The 23,460-nt window shown below is 41.9% G+C and overlaps 3 protein-coding genes and 1 long non-coding RNA gene across 6 annotated transcripts in view; 2 read left to right on the top strand and 2 right to left on the bottom strand.

Moving 5' to 3' along the window:
- Positions 1-2,354, bottom strand: part of LOC146968354 (butyrophilin-like protein 2) — a 116,342-nt gene extending 113,988 nt beyond the window's left edge. Inside the window, exons 1-2 of one of the 2 annotated variants that reach the window (XM_085759132.1) lie at positions 2,112-2,321; positions 261-1,515 (exon numbers count right to left, since the gene is read on the bottom strand). In XM_085759132.1, the coding sequence (XP_085615258.1) occupies positions 962-1,515; positions 2,112-2,181 (624 nt within the window). In that variant the 5' untranslated portion in view covers positions 2,182-2,321 and the 3' untranslated portion in view covers positions 261-961. Of the gene's footprint in view, positions 1-260; positions 1,516-2,111 lie in introns of those variants that run through there. The other variant, XM_085759133.1, reaches the window with a different exon arrangement.
- LOC146968352 (uncharacterized) lies at positions 260-16,533 on the top strand. Its single transcript, XR_015034202.1, has 2 exons — positions 260-930; positions 16,073-16,533. It is a non-coding gene; the product is annotated as an uncharacterized LOC146968352 (long non-coding RNA).
- LOC146968353 (sialoadhesin-like) lies at positions 9,110-11,378 on the top strand. The gene is made up of 6 exons (XM_085760327.1): positions 9,110-9,140; positions 9,693-9,728; positions 10,229-10,495; positions 10,575-10,823; positions 10,875-11,030; positions 11,278-11,378. Exons 1-6 carry the CDS (start codon positions 9,110-9,112, stop codon positions 11,376-11,378), a joined length of 840 nt encoding a protein of 279 aa, XP_085616453.1.
- LOC146968351 (butyrophilin subfamily 2 member A2-like) lies at positions 16,120-21,817 on the bottom strand. 2 transcript variants are annotated; one of them, XM_085759134.1, is made up of 2 exons: positions 21,517-21,762; positions 16,120-16,658 (listed from the first exon to the last, which is right to left on the bottom strand). In XM_085759134.1, exons 1-2 carry the CDS (start codon positions 21,584-21,586, stop codon positions 16,135-16,137), a joined length of 594 nt encoding a protein of 197 aa, XP_085615260.1. In that variant the 5' UTR covers positions 21,587-21,762; the 3' UTR covers positions 16,120-16,134. The 2 variants fall into 2 exon arrangements, 1 of the variants encoding a protein (XP_085615260.1); XR_015034199.1 differs by lacking the exon at positions 16,120-16,658 and adding an exon at positions 19,467-20,227 and having other exon boundaries at positions 21,517-21,817.
- Positions 21,818-23,460: the final 1,643 nt, after the last annotated feature.

The following is a 23,460-nucleotide window of genomic DNA, read 5'->3' as shown; positions in this document are numbered from 1 at the left end:
AATAAAGGCCTCGGCCTCTATTAGAGGAAATACGGTATATCAGACAGTCTATATAGTCTGCATTCCAGTTTGTCTCTGTGACTCTCATGACACCTGGTGGTGGAGTAACGCTACTACACTGACCTCAGGCCTGGACACACACACCTGCTACTTCAGAGCAGCTCCTCCTGAACACTGTAAACCAGCAGCATCACAGTGGTTTAAACCTGGCATGATTATGTTGCTATACCTTTACCTTTAAAAACACATGCATGTCAGTGTCATTACTGAATTGTTTTATTCATGAGCCACAGCAGCAGAATAGACAAAGTAGTGAAGTCGTCAAACATCAGTTTCATGTCATCTTTTATACAAATTATAAAACCAGAGAATGAAATGAATCGATAATAGAATCTGTGTTCATATGTAAAAGAAAAACATCAATCACTCCTCTCTGTTCAAGTCGTTGTGACTTGTTTATTATCACGAGGCTCCTCCAGAGAATCAGTTCATTTTCCTTTGACAGTCTTAAACCTAAACATGATAAAACTGAGATCTAAGGGAAACAAAGTTTAACTACAAAGCTCTAACACTATAAAACATGAAATATAACAACGTACACATCTGTTGAAGCTTCCCTACAGCTACAGGTGAAGGCTACAGTCAACAGCTCATCACCGCCAACAATATGTCCATGTCATATCATACGTATATCAATAGGATCACATGGTTAAAATGACCCTAACACTAACCCTTAGGAAGGAGCACAGTCACATCCGAGTGTCAAATGAAGCTGCACTCTTGTATCATCAGCTTTGACCATCACATCTGATACTTTGACTGTTTCCTCCACATCTCTGTGAACAGTGATAATAAAGTTTAGTTGAAACTCTCACTCAACAACATGAAAACTGAACACAGAGACATGGAGGAGAGGATCAGATGATGGAGGTGATGAACACAAGAAGCTCATCTTCACCACTCACCACTCAGGAAGAGCTTCGTATGGACTCACACCTGTGTCTGGTTGGTTGTGTTTATAGAGCGCATAACCACCACCAGCAACAGCACCTGCAGCAAGAACACCAAGTACAATTCCAATCACAGCCCCCACTCCAAGCTTTCCCTCCTCTTTTCCTCCCTTCTTGGAGACAAGGAGGGCTCCTCCCTCCACGTCTCTTGACTGAACCTCCAGGTGGACGGTGCTGATGGGCTTTGTCTTTAAAATGGCTCTTCCCGTGCGGTTTCTGTTTCTCTCTTTAACTCGACACTCGTATGTTCCTGTGTCGTCTCTGGTCACGTTCTTCAGGATCAAAGTCACGTCTCCGTCCTTCATCTCTCTGTCCTTCAGCTCCACCCGACCTTTAAAATATGGAAGCTGGTTTTCCGGATCTGGCCTCCCGTCCCGGTAAACAAAAACAGATCCTTGTTCCAGTCCACGTTTGATCCACTCGACAACTATGATCTCAGTGTTGCTGGGGGCTCGACACGGCAGAGAGACAGACTGTCCAGGTTCAGCTGTGATGTTCACTGGGACTGAAACAGAGCAGAGAGGTCAAAGGTCAGAGAGCAGCGCCACACTCACACAGCAATCTTTTTTTTGGCTTCTGGTCAACTGTACAACACAGACACACAGAGACATTAAGTCAACAGCTCCATGTTGACAAGGTTAAAGTCTGAACCATCATCAGGGCCCAGTTGTTCAAAAGGTGCAATCTGGATCAAAATTGTCCTGATTTTGAAATCCCTTCTTTTCTTTTTGCTATCCAGGATCACATGATCTGTCTTCACTTTTATCCCAGTTGTTCGAAGCTGAATTAGATCAATTGTTGCATTGGATCAGTCTGATCCAGATAAACACTTTACCCTAGGGGCAATTTGTTTCACAACAAGTAGCAAACATGCAACAAACACATCCAAAAAACATTCAACATCCCAACTGATCTCAGAATCAGTTTTTAGTTTTGAAAAACCCATTTTTATTATTTGATTCCTTCATCATCCTAAACCCGATCAGATGACTTTTGAACAACTGGGCCCTGTAAGGACGAGGCTGAAGTCTGAACCATCGTCAGTAAAACAGCCTCCAAAGAATCTGCTGCACTGTGAACGGACCAGAACTCAGAACTCACCTGCAGAGACAGACACCAGGAGACAGAGGGACAGAGTCCAACACAGACTCAGAGACGATACAGAGGACATCACTGGTCCTGGTTGTCTCTTTGGTTGTTATAAATCCTGACTGGTCGTCACAGAAGAGAAGCCAACTTTAATCTAAACCGTCTTCTTCAGCCTCCTGTCTCAGTCCGATAGAGAGAGCAGAAGGAGGACAGAGGAGGACGGTGGAGTTCATGTGTCCAGCAGAAGCTCCTCCTCTAAAACATGGGACCTGAGCCTGAGGGAGGGAGGAGGGGGCTGGACGTTTACCCAGTACAACACTGGACCAACTCCTCACAACACAGCTTCAGAGTTCAGACAACTTTATTTATCAGTTACATGCTGTCATTCCGACATCCCACCACTCCGACATCCCACCATTTAGACGTCCCACCATTCCAACAAGGCTAAGGAAATGTGCGTTACTCAACAGGTGCCATCCCTTCTTTAAGACATGCTGATAGAGGAATACCCACACATGGTGTATGAGCCATTTCTGTGTTTGGGTGTGTGTCTGTATGGGGCCAGTAGGCGTCCTCAGAGCACCAGGAAGGGGGGTTACATAGGTGGGAACTAGTGTTTCCGGGTTCAGGCAGGCGAGTCTGTTTGGTGAATGGTGCATGATGGACTTTTGTTCACACTGGTAATGGATGTTGCGCATCGTTATGGTAAGAAAAATAAAGAAGGTTTGCAAAGTAACCAACCAGGAAGTCGTCTGTCTTCTTCAGTGGCCGGCAAGCGCGTCAATCTAAGTTAACCCGTTCTAGCAGCCCCTCAGTGGCTTTAAGCTTTAGGTTTAGCCTCTACACATGGTTGTGTGTAATAACACAGCAGAGCGTAGACAGGGACTAGTCTGCCTGTCTAGCCTCTACCTGGTCTTTTGACTAAACTTAACCAACTCCTTTCTTACTTGCCTAAACCCAACCAGTGCAAAGTCTTTTGGGGAAAAAATTCGCTATTAAAGGAATTGTCGGAAAAGCAGGATGTTTAAAAAAAGAAAAAAATACCATCATTCCGACAAAAATTGTAGGAATGACGGGACGTTTGATAGAAAATGAAGTGTTGCCATTTAGACAATTAGATAGAGATAGATAGAGAATATTTTATTCATCCCTAGCAGGGAAATTCAAGTTAGTCCAGTAGCTCACACAACAATGACACAAAAAAGATTAACACAAAAAACTTTTTAACAAGTGTTATATAAAACGATTGCAGCAGGAACAAATGACCTCTTAAATCTCTCAGTTCTGCAGGTCAGGGAGATGAGCCTTTTACTGTGGCTGCTCCTCTGACCTGTGAGGGTTTTGCGTAGAGGGTGTTGGGGGTCACCCAGGATGGTCTTCAACTTACACCCCATCCTCCACTTAACCACAGCCTCTACCAGCTCCCCCCCCCCCCCCCCTATCACAGAGCTACATTTTTTGATGAGCCTGTCTAGTCTGTTCCTGTCCCTGATGTTGTTACCCCAGCAGACAATAGCAAAGAATGTAACACTTGCAATGACAGACTGATAAAACATACGCAGCATTACATTACAGATGTCAAAGGACCTGAGTCTTCGTAAAAAGAAGAGCCTGCTTTATGTCTTTTTGTACACATCATTTGTGTGTACGGACCAGTCCAGACTTAGTTTGTTTGTCTTTATTGTCTCGTACTGGACAGACCAGAGACTCCAGGCGCCATGAACACATATATATAAAACAATACATCTAAGATCACAAGCAAACACATCATCACACCCCCCCCCCCCCCCCTATGCCCTGAAATCACCTATACATATAAAATGATGCATAACATGATGCCCATCTGACCCCCTTGCTACAGCAACATTATTGCACATTCCTCTTTGCATACAGCAACACACTCATTATTGCACACACCTCTATACATACAGCAGCACACTCATTATTGCACATTACTCTTTCCTCTTACAGCAACACACTCATTATTGCACACACCTCTATACATACAGCAGCACACTCATTATTGCACATACCTCTATACATACAGCAGCACACTCATTATTGCACATACCTCTATACATACAGCAGCACACTCATTATTGCACATTACTCTTTCCTCTTACAGCAACACACTCATTATTGCACATTACTCTTTACATACCACAACATGCTCATTGTCTCTCACCCCCCCCATGTCCCCCCATCTTCCGACAGCAATCACTTACATAGAGTGTTTGGACCGAAACACGGGTCTCTCAGTCCCTCTGCTCTGCTCTGAGCCGAGGAGAAAACATTTCTTGTATCCTACAAGTTTTATCCAATGAGGAGAGAGAACGGCATGAAGGGCTGTGTGTGCAGCCAAGGGATGCGCGTGAATGTGATGACGTAGGGACGAGGACCAATAGATCCATGACGAGGGCGGGGACTGCTAACTCCATCGGCTGACAAGACGTTATGGTGCGTTCAAGGCAACCCGTAACTCGTGTTTTTCTGACCTGTGAAGTCGTACCAGTTCGATCTGGTACGACTTCACGGGTCGGAAGTTACGAGTGTCCGTTATAGTGACATAATCACATCCTCCCTGTGGAGGATGTGATTTGGGTCTGAGGTGATTTTTTGACCTTGCTACGTAACTGTTTGTTCAAATATCTCCTGAATAGATGATGGATCGAAGCAGCATGCCAATTATTTTTCCTGCCCTTTTGATCAGGTTTTGGAGTTGTACAGGTCTCTGTGTATATCATAATATCATTGTGTTCACGCGTGGAGTAAGGTGTACTCCAAGGTACTTGTATGACTGAACCCTCTCAATGTCCACCCCATCCACAGTCACAGGCCGTAAGGATCTCTTGGACCTGCCAAAGTCAATAATCATTTCTTTGGTCTTTGATGTTGTTCTTGTTGCACCAGTCTGTGAACGCCCCCACCAGGTCCCTGTATTCGTCTTCCTGTCCCTTCTTCACACATGCCACTATGGCCGTATTGTCTGAACATGGCAAGATTCAGATGTAGATGTGAAATATGCAGTGAAAAGTGTGAAGAGGTAAGGTGAGAGCACAGTACCTTGTGGTACTCCTATGCTGCTCACCACTATGTGTGGCCGCTCTGTAAGATAGTTATAGACCCACAAGATGATGGTTGGATCTACACCCATCTTCTCCAGCTTTCCTCTCAGAATACTAGGTTGAACTGTGTCAAAGGCACTGGAAAAGTCTAGAAACAGCAGTCTCACATATCACCCAGGTTCATCCAGGAAGGAGTAAATCCGATGCAACATGTAGATGATTGCATCGTCCACCCCAATGTTCTCCCGGTATGCAAACTGCAGGGGGTCCACAGAATGCTGTAATTGAGGTCGAAGGTGGCGAAGTAGTAGTCTCTCCAGAGTCTTCAAGAAGTCAGGGCTACTGGTCTGTAGTCACTGATTCCTGCTGGCCTCGCCACTTTGGGAACCGGCACCAGGCACGAGGTCTTCCAGAGAAGAGGGATCCTACATGACTGCAGGCTCAGGTTGAACATGGTACGGAGAGGCACATCCAGCTGGGCAGCACAGTCCTTAAGGAGTCTAGCTGAAACACCATCGGGGCCAGCCGACTTGCCAGGACGCAGTCTCCTCAGTTCTGCCAACACTTCCTCCAGGGAGAGTAGAGTGTCCTAATGTAAAGCACTTTGGCTTCCCCTGTGGTTTTTTAAATGTGCTATATAAATAAAGTTGATTGATTGATTGATTGATTGATTGATTGATTGATTGATTGATTGATTGACATATACATTTTTGATCATTTTAGCATTAGCTTGAGGTCACTATGACGCTATGGACCGACTGGTGACAGTGAAAATTGTCCCGCCTGATATTAAGCTGCCACTTAGCTCTCAGCTGAGCTGTTCATGGAGAACTACTAACTACTAGTAGATTAATGATGAATTGCATTTCTATGTTATTCTCGTACTTTATTTTAGAAGGATAAAGTGTCCCCGCCAAATGTTGCCAATGAAAACTGTAAGTTCAATGTTCCACTTTACTTGATAATGTATGCCATGCCCCGTAAACATCACAAGGTTTTTTTGCTTGTTTGTTGACAGTTCTGTCAACATACACCTCCAGTAGGATACTGGCCACTCCATCATAAGCAGAAAGATACACAACAGTGGCACATCAACAAATGTTAACGAGGGATCGTACTGATATCTGTGAGTTCAATATATTTTAATTTAATTGAAATATGCCATTTGTTTGTTTTTGTTTTTTGTCAAATTAGTTCAACGTCCACCTCCAGTGAGACAGCAACACCTGCCCATCATGAAGATGACATGTCACCTGCCACCACCATAACTAAACATTTGGTATAAAAAAAGTTTAAATTTCATACATTTTTTTGTTTGTGTGTGTGTGTTTATTTAAGTTGTGTAATAAAGTGCGGTAGTGACAGGTGTTATCATGACTTGGCATCAGTTTGTGAGAACAACAGGAAGTTGTGTAAGACAGTGGGAGGTTTTCATCACCACACTGTGGCTGGTAAGAGGATGTGCTGCAGTGTCCTGTCCTGTTGTCTGATGGTCTGGACAGTATTCAGAAACTTTCAACACTTCTCATCCTATATTATACAGTAAATGATCATGCTTCAATGACCATTGAGTTACATACAACAACAAAAAATGATGGGGATCAGTGTGCAGTCTCCTTTGGCTTCACTGATGTGTAACTGATCTAGTTTTAACTGCAGTGGTTGTGACTGAACTCTTTGATTCCTTCTTCTGTTTTCCTATCTTTCTTATATTTGCACCTGTTTCTAACTGACTGAGGAAAATCGAAGAGCAGAATCTCTCTGATCAGAAACAGTGTCAGTGTGATGGCATCATGGGTTAAAAAATAACCCAAATGCTAGGTTGAATAAGGACCGACTACTTTTTGGGTTATTTCAACCCAAGGAATTGGGTTATTCTTTTACATATTGTTATGCTTACTGCAACAATGGGTTAATAATTGGGTTCAAATTAACCCACTTTCACAGGTCGCTGTGGTGGCGGGAAAAGACGCCCAGTGTGCGAGCAGCATTTTTCAAATGAACCGTCACGGTATTACCCATTCAAAAAAATGAATACTAATACTTCCAACTGCTTTCTGCATCTTTGTTTCATCAGATTGTTTCAAAAAGGATTTCAGCTTGAGAAGCGAGGTCTCTAGGTCAAAAAGTACCTGTACTAATTACAACATTGGGTTATTTTTAACTACTAGGTTGAGCAAGCGCTTCATATGCAACCCAATAGTTGGGTTCAAATTGGTAGCGGGTAGAGACGCAACCGTCACGGTATTACCCAACCCTAACTTAACAAATGGGTTACTCACTGAAAAATAACTCAATAACTTGAACAACACAGGAACTGGATTACAATCATAGCCCTATAACCCAGAAAATTGGTTACGCTGAAAAATAACTCCAAAACTAGAAAAAGCATTTCCAAGAATGGAAATGGTGTGAATGCTGAAAGCAGCTGAACGCTGTTGCAGAATTAGCAAATAGTGATCACCATACAAATGCTTGACTGAGGTAGGAATCGAACCCGCAACCTCATGGTCAGTAGACTTTCACTCTGCCTCAAAGCCACAGTATACACACAGTTACAGAGACTGTTGTCTGTTGATGAGCTGCACTCTGTCTCACTCTGAAGTTAACGAGCCCAAAGCTGCACCTGTTGGAATACCACTGTGTCAACACCAAGAAGGCTTGAGAGTCAAGCTTGAATGACTTACAATGAAAATTTCTGTGAATTTCAGGCTGAGAGCAGCAGTTTCAACATGAAGCAAGTTATCAGAAGTCAACAAAGGACGACTGGGAAAATAATTCACTATAATTGTTGTTGAGGCAAGATTTGAACCAGGAATCAAACCCAAAACCTCATGATCACTAAAGCTTTACTCTGCCGCTTCGCCACAGAGAGCACAGACATAAGCATGTTGCCATTGTAATTTGATGATGTGCTGCAAACGGTGGCAGTAGCAATTAATGTGTCTCTTAACGAACACCTGTAACCAATTGAGGGTGGGGGAGGGGAGCAGAATTCAACATCACATAACAAGATTGCTCAGCCTGGATTCAAACTAGCGACCTTCGGGTTGGCAAGCAGCCACCTTACCAACTGGACTACAGACAGAGTTGTGGAGAAGAGAGGTTGAGACTTTGATGAATGTGAGATTTTTCAATGATGCTTAAAAAAAAGAAGAAATTAGTATAAATGAGCCACAACAAGTAAGGACTTTTTTGTGACCTGTGACTATTTTTTGGTGAATTAAAATCAATGAAAAAGCACTTAACAGCAAGTTACAAAGTTGAGCTCCTTCTCCTGCTGCTGTGAAAAAAATGCATTGGGCTGAATGAGAGCAGAGAGCTCCCTGGCTGCATTAAAAAATATTTTAAATTATTATTTAAGTCTCTTTGCATTTTTGACCAGAATTTTAGCCAGAAGACAAGTGTGGCTACAAAACTGGAGAAAACATAATTTGTCTAGAGTTTATTAATTTGTGGCCGTGCTGACAATTTAGCCAGAAAAACTCTAGAATGTTTTTTTTGCCTCTCTCCACTCTGGCACCACTCTAGCTCTGCTCGTTAGACGCAACACACACCCATTATAAAGCTGAAAAAAAATCAGAAAAAGTTAAATATTTGAAAAAGTATGAAAAATTTGAATACATCCGATAAAGTCCAGAAAAAGCTGCACATTTTGATATAGGAATTGTTGAAATAGCACAAAGCATGAAGGACTAGAAGAAGACCGTAAAAAGGCGGAAGAAAATGGCCGAACAGAAGAACAATAGTGTGCCTTCAGCATTCACACTACTAATATTTAACCCAACACCGCTAACCCAGAAATTGGGTTACAGAAATAACCTGGCATTTTTCTTATCTGTAGTGAATGTGAGTTCAGCAGAAACCACAGAGGAAGGGGGAGGGTTTAATGTGCAGTGACTAGAGCTGATCAGAGAGCAGCTGGGACTTGGTTGGAGAGTCAGGATGGAGGAATCATCTCTGCTGAAGCTGCTCTGTGAGTTTCTCTTTCATCTGCTTTGGTTTCTACACCACTGTCACGTCTCTGTGTGGATCCAGTCCAACATCAGGACCGGACCTCTGCTCATAGATAGATATAGATAGATATCAATTTTATTTGTCATTCAGAAAATATGCACCTTGCAGTGAATGTAAGAATGAAATTACATCTTTGTGGCTATGACACTGATAAAAACAGAGAATAATACATTACAATAGAGATTTTTAGAGAGCTGATGGTGTCTTTACTAAAGTTTGGCTCTGCACCTGCACACAGTGTTGTCTATGGATGTGTGTGCGTTTCTGCTACTTTGTCTTTACTAAAGTTCCCATGATGCTTTGAGGCGACTGTAACACCACAGTAGTTTGTTAAAGGGACGGTTGAGCATCTTTCTCCTCAGAGTCAGTTTACAGGTGGAGGTTCAGTCTCAGTCTGCACCGTCACACTTCACTTCCTCAGGCTGTTACACACCGCACTCTGTCACGTTGCATTGTGGGAAATGTAGGCTGCAGTGTTTCCTCTTTCAACCTGACTGTCGTGTCTCTGCAGGTTTGTTGTCTCTGCTCTGCTGCACAACACACACAGGTCAGTGAACTTCTGTACAGCTTGAATGTGATACTGATATACTAAATGGTAAAATGGTAAATGTCTGTAGCCTATTTATATAACGCTTTTCTACTTGAACGATACCCAAAGCGCTTTACAGTACATCACATTCACCCATTCACACACACAATCACACACTGATGACGGACGCTGCCATGCAAGGCGCGAACCATGACCCATCAGGAGCAAGGTGGGTAAGGTGTCTTGCCCAAGGACACTACAGCAGCAACCGGGACAGAGCGGGAGTCAAACCGCCGACCCTCTGATCATTGGACGACCCGCTCTACCACCTGAGCCACTGCCGCCCCTAAACAACACATACAACAACATTAACATCAGCCGTTTCACAACATTTTTATTGGTGTTAATGTGGAAAATTGTGTACCATCCAGTTGTTGTTCTAAAAGTTGTTTGCATTAGAGACTGTACAAATTCATTAAGTTTGTGTTTGTGATGTGTTGATGTTGTCGTCTCCTCAGCTCGTCTGACTGTGAGTCCCAACAGCTCTCAGCTGTTGAAAGAAGACTCAGTGTCTCTGAGCTGTGAGGAGGACGACAGCTCTGCTGGATGGAAGGTGATGAGGAACACAACCAGAGGACAGAGGACTCAGTGTGGAGTCGACTGGGGAAGATCAACTGGTTCCTCCTGTGAGATCAGCTTTGCCGTCCAATCAGACAGTGGAGTTTACTGGTGTGAGTCTGCAGAGGGAGCAACAAGCAGCAGCAGCATCAACATCACTGTGACTGGTAAGATCAGACTGTGGAGTCAGTGTTGATGAAGCTGTGTGGAAATGGATCAACTGCTGTACTTTGTCTCTGTGTTGAGGTGGACCAGTGATCCTGCAGAGTCCTGTCCTCCCTGTGATGGAGGGACATGATGTCACTCTGAGCTGTCAATCAAAGGAGACCCCTCCCTCCAACCCCCCAGCTGCTTTCTATAAAGATGGCTCCCTCATCAGGACTGAGCCTACACGTCACATGACCATCCACCATGTTACCAAGTCTGATGAAGGCCTCTACAGCTGTGACATCACAGGCCATGGAGGGTCTCCACCCAGCTGGATCACTGTCACAGGTCAGGAGGTTTCACCATTTCACCACTAATTCATCCACATACCTGACCAAGTGAATCTCTCTACAGAAAGACCTCCTACCACCTCTTCTCCTCCCCCTGCCTCCTCCCTCCATCTTGTCCTCACTGTGCTCCGTCACCTGGTGATGATTTGTCCGTACATCGTCTCCACTGTCCTCATGGTGTCTCTGTATCGACAGAGAGCTAAAGGTATCTATCTATCTATCTATCTATCTATCTATCTATCTATCTATCTATCTATCTATCTATCTATCTATCTATCTATCTATCTATCATTTCCTACACACAGTTACACACATCGCACATCTTTTACTTTGCACTAAAATCAACACTGCCAATTTGTTGTATATACTTTTGTACATTACATATTATTTTATTGCTATTTTATTATGTATAGTTTGTTCTTTATATTCTTATCCTATATGTTATCTGACAGGAAGTGACCCACCTGCAATGGTTCCACCCGTCCCAGATGAGCAGACATCGGCTGTGGACTATGATGATGTCACGATGGTCACCACTGAGCACCACTTCTGACATCGTCATCATTGAGTCGACAGCAGCTTGACTGATTGAAGTGGTGTCAACAGATCAATCAGCTGATTCCATCCAGGAAACACACTCAGGTGTTATTAGTCACTGACCAACAGAGAGAGGAGCATCAGGACGATTTGTTAACATTTCTACTGTGTCTTCTGTCACATAGCTTCCGGTTTTCCTTTTAACGTTAACCTTGTATTGTGTTGTTGTGTGATAACAGTTTTAAAGTATTGAAAACAGGTCATACTGTAGCAAACTCAGAAGCTAAGCACCTACAGCATCGTTCACGTCCAGAACTTTGTGTTTTCTATTTGTTGTGTAGTGTGTAACAATGACTGCTTGGTAATTTTGATTGACTTGAGCTATGATCTGGTTTTAAACACATGTGGAAGTGTTTTGAGACCATGGTTTGGTGAATGTAACAGTATTGTTATTGCCATTCATCTTCGTCTTCCAAATCCTACTTCCCATACATGAAACTAAAACACCAAATTTGCTGCATTTCATTTTCAGACAGGCCTTTTGATATTTGAAAAAATTGAGCCTACAGTGCATGAAAACGTTTGACTGTAAACAGTATTGTAAACATACCATCCAATTCTTGCTAAACACAATTCAATGTTCCTGAAAAAAATTGACAAAATCTGGGATTCATGGTTTATGAAGTTTGACAGATATAAGAATTTATCTCAAAAACTGAATTTTTGATCTCTTATGAAGCAAAGACACTTGCTGTTAAAAATCAATCACCAACATCTCCATGCTGTCAAGGTGTAATATATAGATTTTTGTCTTGATAACAGACTGTTTGACATTTTGACAATTTTTTTAATCTGCCTTGACAACTGCTGTAACCATGGTGACTGGCTGAGTCCATTTACAGGATGGTTCTGGGTGTTTGAGGTTGTGAGTTCAGACCTCAGCTAGAGCAGATCGAGAAGAATAACAAAAAATGTACAAATATTAGAAAAATAGAAAAATGTACAAAATACATCAATTTGGTTTTGCATGAATTTACCTCTAAAACAACTCTGGGCCGGATTTACTAAAGGCTTGCGTGTATTAAAACGTGTGCAAACGTGATTGCACGCGCAAACACACGTGGAACCTGATCTACTAACCGGAGTAGATGCAAATTGATTTATTTAGCGCGTGCAATGTGATTTATTTTATTTATTTATTTATTTATTTGGTTCATTTCGGGCATGTCAATTAGTCATCATCATCACACATCATCTCAATCCAATTAATACAATACACATGACCGAAAGGGAAAGCGGGAGAAGCAAAAGCTTATCTAGTCCCGCCCCCAATACTCACATATTCATTTTTTCTGCATGTTACATTTTTGACATAACATTCTTCCAGTATTTTCAAAATTTAACAATTTGACATTTTTTTTTAACATGACATTTCTCAATTTTTTTTATTTTTTTTATTTATTTATTTATTTTTTTTTACCAAACCAGGAAGAGATTGCGGTGGCGGTTTTTGCGTCTTTATTCACCACGTCTGAAAACCATGTACTAACTGATACAACTTTGCCAAAACTTATGCGTTTATTGGTTTGATACCTGTCAGAGCCCCGTGATCTTACATCTCTGCATTTCCTCACGTCTGGGTAATCCTCTAACAGTTTTTCAGCCGTGTTAAAAGTCTTTTACGTGCCATTATGCACGGCGCACGTCTGTCCTGCAGTGCGCTCCTCTCCTCTCCTCTCCTCTCCAGTACCTGGCTGCTCAGCTCCGTCTCTCAGTCCCGGTCCCGGACTGAGACACGTACGTCACCGCTGCCTTCACCCGTCTTTGATCCCTCTGGTCGGTGGTCAGAGTGTTTAGATCCGTGTGTCCCACCTGAGCTCTCTATTAATCCACTGGATCATGGGCGGCACACACACATATTACAGGTGTGTGATTGTTGCTGCAGCTGCTGCCTGTTGGTCACTATAAGACGAGTTGGGCCCTGTAGCGATTTGTGTTTATTTATCTAAACAGAGTGTGAGAGAGATGAACACACATGCTGTCATTGTATGCATCGGATCAAATGTCATTCTGTCCCTTCGTCCGTCCAGCTCTCTGTCCACTCTTTCCATGGCGGAAACGATTACCACACGCAAAACCCTCATTTACATATTGTGGTTTGCACGTGTTTTAATTTAGCGGGTTACTCTTAGTAGATCACCTGTTTTGCGTGCACTAACCAAACACACAATATTTTAGCGGGTACAAACAATTTAGTGCCCGTTATCTGGGATCCGGCCCTCTGTGTGGTAACGTTGTGTTATAATCTCATAGCGTGGTGAATGTGCAGCTCACAACTTGTCCACCAGAGCGTTGTGGAGTTGTTGGATTGTGTATTTGATGAGTTTAATGAGGGAAACCAAGAAATCCCATGAGCCTCCGTAGCGTAGCTCTGAGCAGCTCACGGCTCTGCTCCGCCGTTCTAAAAACAGCTTGCACCGACAATTAAAGGTAACAAACTTCCTGCTATGACTATAGGGATTATGGTGATGGCCCAATTTGTCTAAATGTTAAACTATCTTTAAACTACCTTTAAACAATGTCATTACTACTTCTTGATAATTCATTTGTATGTCTCATGTTGATTCAATCATGTCTGTCCATCAGAACCTTTAGATGCCAATAGCTTCTATTGTGGAAACACACAACACACACGTCTCTTTCTCTTCTGTCTTTTTGTCCATTCACTTGTTTACTGCAGTTACCTGGGAACAGCTTGGTGAATATTGTTATGCTCACTCTATCTCAGTGTTTATCCTCTGAGCTCAAAGTAGAAACCAAAGCATGGTGAGCTGCAGTACAGACTGAAGCTCCAGTGCTGCCACCTGCTGGTTGACTGACAGAACAGAGTCCAGTCCTCAGTCTGTGGAGCGGCTGGAGGTTTCAGACCTCTAACGGCCCAGGTGTTCGAAAGTAATCAGATTTTGGATGATGGATCAGATCAAATCTTGAAAATGGGTTGTTCAAAACTAAAAACCGATTCTGAGATCAGATTAGATCGTGTAAACCAATAATCTGGATCAAACCCTCAGGTTGTGTTGTTCAAAACTTTTTAGTGGGATTGGGAAAACTTTGATCCAAAATATCAGGATTATTCTGATCCCAGCAGTCAGGTAGATTCAAAGGGGATTTGAGGAACAAAATGTAACTTCAGAGAGTCTATATAGTCTGAGCTCCAGTTTGTCTCTGTGACTCTCATGACACCTGGTGGTGGAGTTACGCTACTGCACACACTCCACACACACCTTCTACTTCAGACCAGCTCCTTCTGAACACTGTAGATAGAAATGGACCAGCAGCAGTATCAGTGGTTTAAACCTGTCATAATTATGTTGCTAGGTAACCAGAATAGGTGAATACATCAGAGCATGATCTGATGAAAATAAAACGCATGTTTTAGTAGTGAAGTCGTCAAACATCAGTTTCACATCATCTTTTATACAAATTATAAAACCAGAGAATGAAATGAATCAATAATAGAATCTGTGTTCATATGTAAAAGAAAAACATCAATCACTCCTCTCTGTTCAAGTCGTTGTGACTAGTTTATTATCACGAGGCTTCTCCAGAGAATCAGTTCATTTTCCTTTGATAGTCTGAAACCTAAACATGATAATACTGAGATCTAAGGGAAACAAAGTTTAACTACAAAGCTCGAACACTATAAAACATGAAATATAACAACGTACACATGTGTTGGAGCTTCCCAACAGCTACACGTAAAGGCTACAGTCAACAGCTCATCACCGCCAACAATATGTCCATGTCATATCATACGTATATCAATACTGCCCCACAAAGGCAAAGTGCAGTATCTGTAAAAAATGCCAAACTGAGAAAAACAGCTTTTTGTGTTTTTCATTGTCAGGTCTAAGCATCAAATTATGAATAACTACCAAGTCTATAATTGATTAGATAAAGGTGGACTGAATTACATTTATTTTGTAGTTTGTCTTTCTGACCAATTTTGACCGTTTTATGGCAGATACTGCACTTTGCCTTGGTTTTGGTGCGGATACTGCACTTTGCCTTGGTTTTACTCCAATGGAGTTATAGGGTAAATTATAGAAGTAGGGAGTACAGTACTCTTTGCAGATACTAGATAGGTAGATAAAATAGATAAATATGTTATTAATCCCGAAGGAAATTCATCTGCACTTTGCCTTGGTTTCATTGTACTTTTTTGGATGGACAGCAAAATACTAAAAAGCCCAATAACTCTGGAAATTTTAGCAGTACCAATATCAAATTCTACCAGATTGAAGAGAATATGCCTCACTTTTGATTGTCCAAAAAAACATAAAATGCAGATACTGTACTTTGCCTTTGTAGGGCAGAATAGGATCACATGTTTAAAATATCCTGACCCTAACACTAACCCTTATGAAGGAGCACAGTAACACCTGAGTGTCAAGTGAAGCCCAACTCTTGTGTTGTGTGTTTGTGTTTTATCACATCTCATCAGCTTTGACCATCACATCTGATACTTTGACTGTTTCCTCCACATCTCTGTGAACAGTGATAATAAAGTTTAGTTGAAACTGTCCCTCAACAACATGAAAACTAAACATATAAAATCTGATTTCTGTTCTGCAGCTGAGACACTTTGAGGCAGGACAGTTCGTCAGGAGACACGGGTCTGTGTCCTGAAGAGACAGAGACATGGAGGAGGTGATGAACACAAGAAGCTCATCTTCATCACTCACTGTGACTCTTCATCAGGAATTTGAACTCTAATCTGTGTTTCCTTTGTTCTTATTATTGTGGGCCACACCAGCACCAACACCAACACCAACAGCAAGAAGACCAGCAAGTACACTACCAATCAGAGCCCACTTCCCAGCATTTCCTTCCTCGTCTCCTCCCTCCTCGTCTCCTCCCTCCTCGTCTCCTCCCTCCTCGTCCGACTGAACCTCCAGGTGGACGGTGCTGGTGGACTCATTGTCATTGAATCTTTTCTTGATGTTTGTTTTTCTCTGGAAGACTCGACACTCGTATGTTCCCGAGTCGTTTCTGGTCACGTTCTTCAGGATCAAAGTCACGTTTCCGTCCGTCATCTCTCCGTCCTTCAGCTCCACCCGTCCTTCAAAAGACGGATGCTGGTTTTCCAGATCAGACCTCCCGTCCCGGTAGAAGAAGACATATTCTGGTTCCAGTTCGGGTCTGGTCCACTCTACAGCTACGATGTCAGTGTTGCTGGGGGCTCGACACGGCAGAGAGACAGACTGTCCAGGTTCAGCTGTTTGGTTTAATGGGACTGAAACAGACAAACACACAGAGCAGAGAGGTCAAAGGTCAGAGAGCAGCGCCACACTCACACATCAACCAATTATTTTGGCTTCTGGTCAACTGGACAACACAGACACACAGAGACATTAAGTCAACAGCTCCATGTTGACAAGATTAAAGTCTGAACCATCATCAGGGTCCAGTTGTTCAAAAGGTGCAATCTGGATCAAAATTGTCCAGATTTTGAAATCCATTTTATTATTATTTTTGTATGTAATCCATCTTAATTTTATCCCAGTTGTTCAGAGCAAAGTTGTATTGGATCAGTCTGATCCAGATACAAACTTTTCAGGATTACCAAATTCAGATAATCCAGATATTGAATGTTTTAAATGTGACCGTGTGTCACACTGAAGGCTGATAGTAACGGTGTGCATGTATTGTTTTCTGTACTGTTTTGTGTTTCTTCTGTTTTGTCTTTCAAACATCTGTCCAGCATACAAATAAAAACAAATTTACAGTAAATAAGTCAAATACATGGTAAATATTTTTCCATGTGTTTCAAATTTGAACTTCAAATTTCAAATTTAAATTTTCATTTAATTATCCAGTTGTTGGGAAAAAAGTTTTTCATCTGTGGAATAATCAAAAGTCAACTTTATTTACTATCACTATAATGGTTTAAAACTCTGGTGCAAATATAAATACAAAACTCCTCAGTCTCACAAGAGTAATGTAAAATAGGTGAATATATGAGAGTAAAAACACATGTAAGTGTCATTAATAAATTGTTTTATTCATGAGCCACAGCAGCAGAATAGACAAAGTAGTGAAGTCGTTCACAGTTTCATGTCATCTTTTATACAAATTATAAAACCAGAGAATGAAATGAATCTATAATAGAATCTGTGTTCAAATGTAAAAGAAAAACATCAATCACTCCTCTCTGTTCAAGTCGTTGTGACTAGTTTATTATCGCGAGGCTTCTCCAGAGAATCAGTTCATTTTCCTTTGATAGTCTGAAACCTAAACATGATAATACTGAGATCTAAGGGAAACAAAGTTTAACTACAAAGCTCTAACACTATAAAACATGAAATATAACAACGTACACATCTGTTGGAGCTTCCCTACAGCTACAGGTAAAGGCTACAGTCAACAGCTCATCACCACCAACAATATGTCCATGTCATATCATACGTATAGGATCACATGGTTAAAATATCCTGACCCTGGAGCACAGTAACATCTGAGTGTCACATCTCTGTGAACAGTGATAATAAAGTTTAGTTGAAACTCTCACTCAACAACATAAAAACTAAACATATACAGCAGGGAAAATAAGTATTGAACACGTCAACATTTTTCTCAGAAAATATATTTCTAATAGAGCTATTGACATGAAATTTTCACCAGATGTCGGCATCAACCCAACTAATGCACACATACAAAGAAATCCGAACATTAATGTCCATAAATTAAGTTATGTGTAATAAAGTGAAATGACACGGGGAATAAGTATTGAACACATGAAGAAAAGGAGGGGCAAAAAGGTATGGAAAGCCAAGAAAGCAGCTGGAGTTTGTCAGTATTTAAAATGTAATCCTGTCTCCTATCAGTGCAAAGTAATATCTGCTGGTTTAGTCCTGATTGATGCCTTTTAAAAAGGTTTCTCACCACCAAGGTGTCAGACAATAAGTATTGCATTATGGGCAATGGCAAAGAGCTGTCTAAGGGCTGTCTAAAGACCTACGCAACCAAAGATTTCAGACAGAAGAGTCAAAACAATAATCAGAAGGGTTCCCTAACAGTCCAGGACACTGGTGGAGAGCTTCAGAAAGACCTGGAATCAGCAGGTACAGTTGTTTCATAGAAAACAATAAGTAATGCACTCAACCACCATGGCCTAAATGCACCACACCATGCAAGACATGGAGGCCATGGTGGTTGAGTGCATTACTTATTGTTTTCTATGAAACAACTGTACCTGCTGATCCCAGGTCTGTCTGAAGCTCTCCACCAGTGTCCTGGACTGTTAGGGAACCCTTCTGATTATTGTTTTGACTCTTCTGTCTGAAATCTTTGGTTGCGTAGGTCTTTAGACAGCCCTTAGACAGCTCTTTGCCATTGCCCATAATGCAATACTTATTGTCTGACACCTTGGTGGTGAGAAACCTTTTTAAAAGGCATCAATCAGGACTAAACCAGCAGATATTACTTTGCACTGATAGGAGACAGGATTATACTGACAAACTCCAGCTGCTTTCTTGTCTTTCCATACCTTTTTGCCCCTCCTTTTCTTCATGTGTTCAATACTTATTCCCCGTGTCATTTCACTTTATTACACATAACTTAATTTATGGACATTAATGTTCGGATTTCTTTGTATGTGTGCATTACTTGGGTTGATGCCGACATCTGGTGAAAATTTCATGTCAATAGCTCTATTAGAAATATATTTTCTGAGAAAAATGTTGACGTGTTCAATACTTATTTTCCCCGCTGTAAAATCTGATTTCTGTTCTGGAGCTGAGACACTTTTACCCCTTTCCCACTGGCCAAAAAAACAGTTTAAACTCGCTAACAATCAGCTTATGGTGGCAGTGGGAAAGGCGCACCGAGTCAACCCGCTAATTTACGTGATGACACGGAGCGTTACGTGACGCCACGTCATCGCACCGGTCGCGTCTCATGTCACGTACCAAAACAAAGCTCCGCTCTCATTCGAGACTGGGATCCAAAGATCTAACAACACTGACCAAAAACAATTGAAAAAAAGAAGCAACAGTCTGTTTAACTGACGTGTTGGGGCCGCGGACGTCCGTCAAATGGCCGCGGCGGGCGACTGTGGTATGACACAGTGTTTCTCGCACCGTGGATGAGAGCGGGGCGACTGGTTTATGCTCTCGGCTCATTTTGGTTAATGGGAAAGGAGCAAAATGCCGATTGTTAGCGGGTCAACCCGGGTTTAAAAAACCTGCGTCTACCTGCTAGGTTTAGTGGGAAAACGGCTTTTGAGACAGGACAGTTGTCAGGAGACACTGGTCTGTGTCCTGAAGAGACAGAGACATGGAGGAGTCAAACACAAGAAGCTCATCTTCATCACTCACTGAGACCTGTCATCAGGAAGAGCTTTGTATGAACTCTGATCTGTGTTTCCTTTGAAATGTTCATAGAGATAATAAACACCAACACCAACAGCAACACCAGCAACGAGAACAACACCAAGCACAGCACCAGCCACAACCAACCCAGTTGTTAATGTTGACCACTCGCCTCCGGACTGAACCTCCAGTTGGACGGTGCTGAGGGGCCCGGTGGCTCCTGTCCGACACTCGTATGTTCCTGTGTCGTCTCTGGTCACGCTCTTCAGTATCAAAGTCACGTCTCCGTCCTTCATCTCTCTGTCCTTCAGCTCCACCCGTCCTTCAAAAGACAGATGCTGGTTTTCTTTCTCAGGCCTCCCGTGCCGGTAAAAGAAGACATATGGTTCCAGTTCAGGTCTGGTCCACTCTACAACTATGATGTCTTTGTTGCTGGGGGCTCGACACGGCAGAGAGACATCTTCTCCAGGTTTAGCTGTGATGGTCACTGGGACTGAAACAGAGCAGAGAGGTCAAAGGTCAGAGAGCAGCTCCACACTAGAGCACTGGAAAAGAGAGTGAGGACAGCATTGGTCCAATGGCAGCGCCTCCTGGTGGAGGAATATGGGTATTGCAAAAGCGCCCAAGAACTGACATCTCTGCATTGATGGTGAATGAGCAGTGTGGTATTTTCAATAATTTAAGGACATTTATAGATCACCCACGTTAATAGCATCATTGAGGATCCTTTACAGATAAACATTGACACATTGGCGAGTAAAAGAAAACAAACAAAAAAAACAGTTGTCTACATTAATGTTCTACATTGTATCTACATTTTGTAATAAACAAATTATAAGTATAATTTGATATGACCAAGACACCTAAAAACAAAAACACGACCATTTTTTTCCAATTTACAAGCAAGTGGGCAACACACATACATTGGAGTGAATGGGTTTTCTGGGCACTTTTGCAATACCCATATCCTGCCACTAGGGGCGCAAAACCCTTACCACGGGAGCCAATGGTGGTGTCGTTACTCTCTTTTACAGTGCTCTACTCCACACTCACACATCAACCAATCAGAGAGAGTGTGGGTCACTGGTCCTCTGGTAAACTGGACAACACAGACATTAAGTCAACAGCTCCATGTTGACAAGGTTCAAAGCTGAACCAACATCTGGATCAATATTGTCCTGATTTGGAACCCTAACCCTTTTTTAAATCTTTTTTTTACCTTCTTTTATCTATCCCTTTTGTAATCTGTCTTTACTTCTATCCCAATTCTTCAAACCAAAGTTGAATTTGATCAGTCTGATCCAGATGCAAACATTTCAGGATTACCAAATCCAGATAATGAGAGTTTTAAATGTTACTGTGTGTTTATTTAAACATGCAATGTATGTCTTGTTTTGTTTTATGTGCTGTTTTTTTGTTTCTCATGTATTTTAAACATTCAGACGTAAACACTTAAACAAACAAAAACAAATATATAGTACATAAGTCAAATATATTTTGAACATTTTTCCTTGTGTTTAATTATCCAGTACTTCTTAGGGAAAAGTTATTCATTTGTGGAATAATCACAAATTTACTTTATTTACTTTATCACTATAACCGTTTAAAAATCAGGTGCAAATAGATACAACATTATAAATATTGTTTATTTGACCTGTTTAAATTGAACAATTTTTGAACAACTGGGCCCTGTAAGGACGAGGCTGAAGTCTGAACCATCGTCAGTAAAACAGCCTCCAAAGAATCTGCTGCACTGTGAACGGACCAGAACTCAGAACTCACCTGCAGAGACAGACACCAGGAGACAGAGGGACAGAGTCCAACACAGACTCAGAGACGATACAGAGGACATCACTGGTCCTGGTTGTCTCTTTGGTTGTTATAAATCCTGACTGGTCGTCACAGAAGAGAAGCCAACTTTAATCTAAACCGTCTTCTTCAGCCTCCTGTCTCAGTCCGATGGAGAGAGCAGCAGGAGGACAGAGGAGGACGGTGGAGTTCATGTGTCCAGCAGAAGCTCCTCCTCTAAAACATGGGACCTGAGCCTGAGGGAGGGAGGAGGGGGCTGGACGTTTATCCAGTACAACACAGCGTCGGACTTTTTGACAGCCTGATGGCATTAAGATAAGGTCTGAGGACAAGATGTGGTCGGGTTGGGAGAGAAAAACCTGTAAAAGGTATAGACTGTACATGGCAGTTGTCTAGGCCAAGGTTTTTCAGTCTCCAACGCATGCCTTGTCTCCTTCCTCTTCTCTGGTGGGGGGTCCGGTGGGAGTATGTTTTATCCATACCGTGTAATAACCACAGTTCAGCTGGAATTCCCACCGGTAGGCCCATACGAAGAAGAAGCACTCGGCTGAGAGGGACGCGGCTATACCGGGACTTTCATTGTGTCCAGCCACCTCTTGACACAAAAGAGCTAGTGATAGCGTTATCATGCATAAAAGTCCATATAATTGTGCACAAATTCAAATGTCAAATTTTAAACTTTCTGCAAATGTGTTGAAATGGTCACAGTCATACCTGGTGAGTCATCTCCAATGTGTTTGGGGAAGAGACAAAACATCCTCTGTGACGATGTTGAGGTCTTGATGTATGCTGACGACACTAATATTTACACAGTGGAAAAATGCTGAAGGAGTTGCAGCCAAACTATCAGACACAATGTCTAATTTAATCTTGTATAACCTTAAATATGGAGAATACTGTAGCCTTCACTAAACTAAAAAACATGAATGTACACTTCAACATTTATGTATGTGGGCAAGTTTAAAAAAACATTGATGAGTTCAAATATCTAAGGGTCACCCTAGATTCCACTTTGACCTTTAAAAAGCATGATAAAATCTTAAAATTCAACGTTGCCAATTTCCATCACATTAGAAACTCTTTGACAATGGATGCTGCCAAGATCTATCCATGATTCCTTCTCCTCTGATTCTACTAAATCATGATCGCTCTTTGAAAGAGAGGTGACAAAGGGACGACCAGATCCCTCACTGGCTTCCCATGTGTATTGAAGTTGTGTAGTGACAGGTGTTATCGTGACTTGGCATCAGTTTGTGAGAACAACAGGAAGTTGTGTAAGACAGTGGGAGGTTTTCATCACCACACTGTGGCTGGTAAGAGGATGTGCTGCAGTGTCCTGTCCTGTTGTCTGCTGGTCTGGACAGTATTCAGAAACTTAGAAACCTTCAATACTTCTCATCCCATATTATACAGTAAATGATCAATGCTTCAATGACCATTGAGTTATCAAAATGTGTGGCAGTGTTTATGTTAGGGTTGCTATCTTTCTTAATATTTGCACCTGTTTCTAACTGACTGAGGAAAATCGAAGAGCAGAATCTCTCTGATCAGAAACAGTGTCAGTGTGATGGTCAGTGAAGGCATCATGGGTTATAAAATAACCCAATTTTAACCCAACTGTGGAGTTGAATAAGGACCAACTACTTTTTGGGTTATTTCAACCCAAGGAATTGGGTTATTCTTTTTATGGGTCAGATTGTTTTAGACTCAGCTGAAAGTAATGATACTGTGGATTTCCAGGGCAACAAATAGCAGACGGTGGACAGTTCATAAACTCTCTCTGATATATTCATATACATATGCATGATGAAAAATAACATTCTAATAAATCCCAACTTTGACTTTATTCCCCTAAAGTGCATACATGTAGTGAATGGCCTGTAGCCGCACTGATGAGGGATTAAAAGTAATTAAGGC

This window comes from Trachurus japonicus, chromosome 18, assembly GCF_045865225.1.
Source record: "Trachurus japonicus isolate A0001 chromosome 18, Traja_1.0".
In the NCBI taxonomy this organism is placed as follows: Eukaryota; Metazoa; Chordata; class Actinopteri; order Carangiformes; family Carangidae; genus Trachurus; species Trachurus japonicus.
This window is presented reverse-complemented; position numbering and strand designations above follow the sequence as displayed.

Excerpts from the sequence above, each read along its gene's own strand:
- LOC146968353 (XM_085760327.1), top strand. The coding sequence starts at position 9,110 with ATGGAGGAATCATCTCTGCTGAAGCTGCTCT. Across the intron at positions 10,824-10,874 it reads CAGCTGGATCACTGTCACAG|TGAATCTCTCTACAGAAAGA; the intron begins GTCAGGAGGTTT and ends TACCTGACCAAG. Across the intron at positions 11,031-11,277 it reads GTATCGACAGAGAGCTAAAG|GAAGTGACCCACCTGCAATG; the intron begins GTATCTATCTAT and ends GTTATCTGACAG.
- LOC146968351 (XM_085759134.1), bottom strand. The coding sequence starts at position 21,586 with ATGTCCTCTGTATCGTCTCTGAGTCTGTGTTGGACTCTGTCCCTCTGT. Across the intron at positions 16,659-21,516 it reads CCTGGTGTCTGTCTCTGCAG|TCCCATTAAACCAAACAGCT; the intron begins GTGAGTTCTGAG and ends TGTCTGTTTCAG.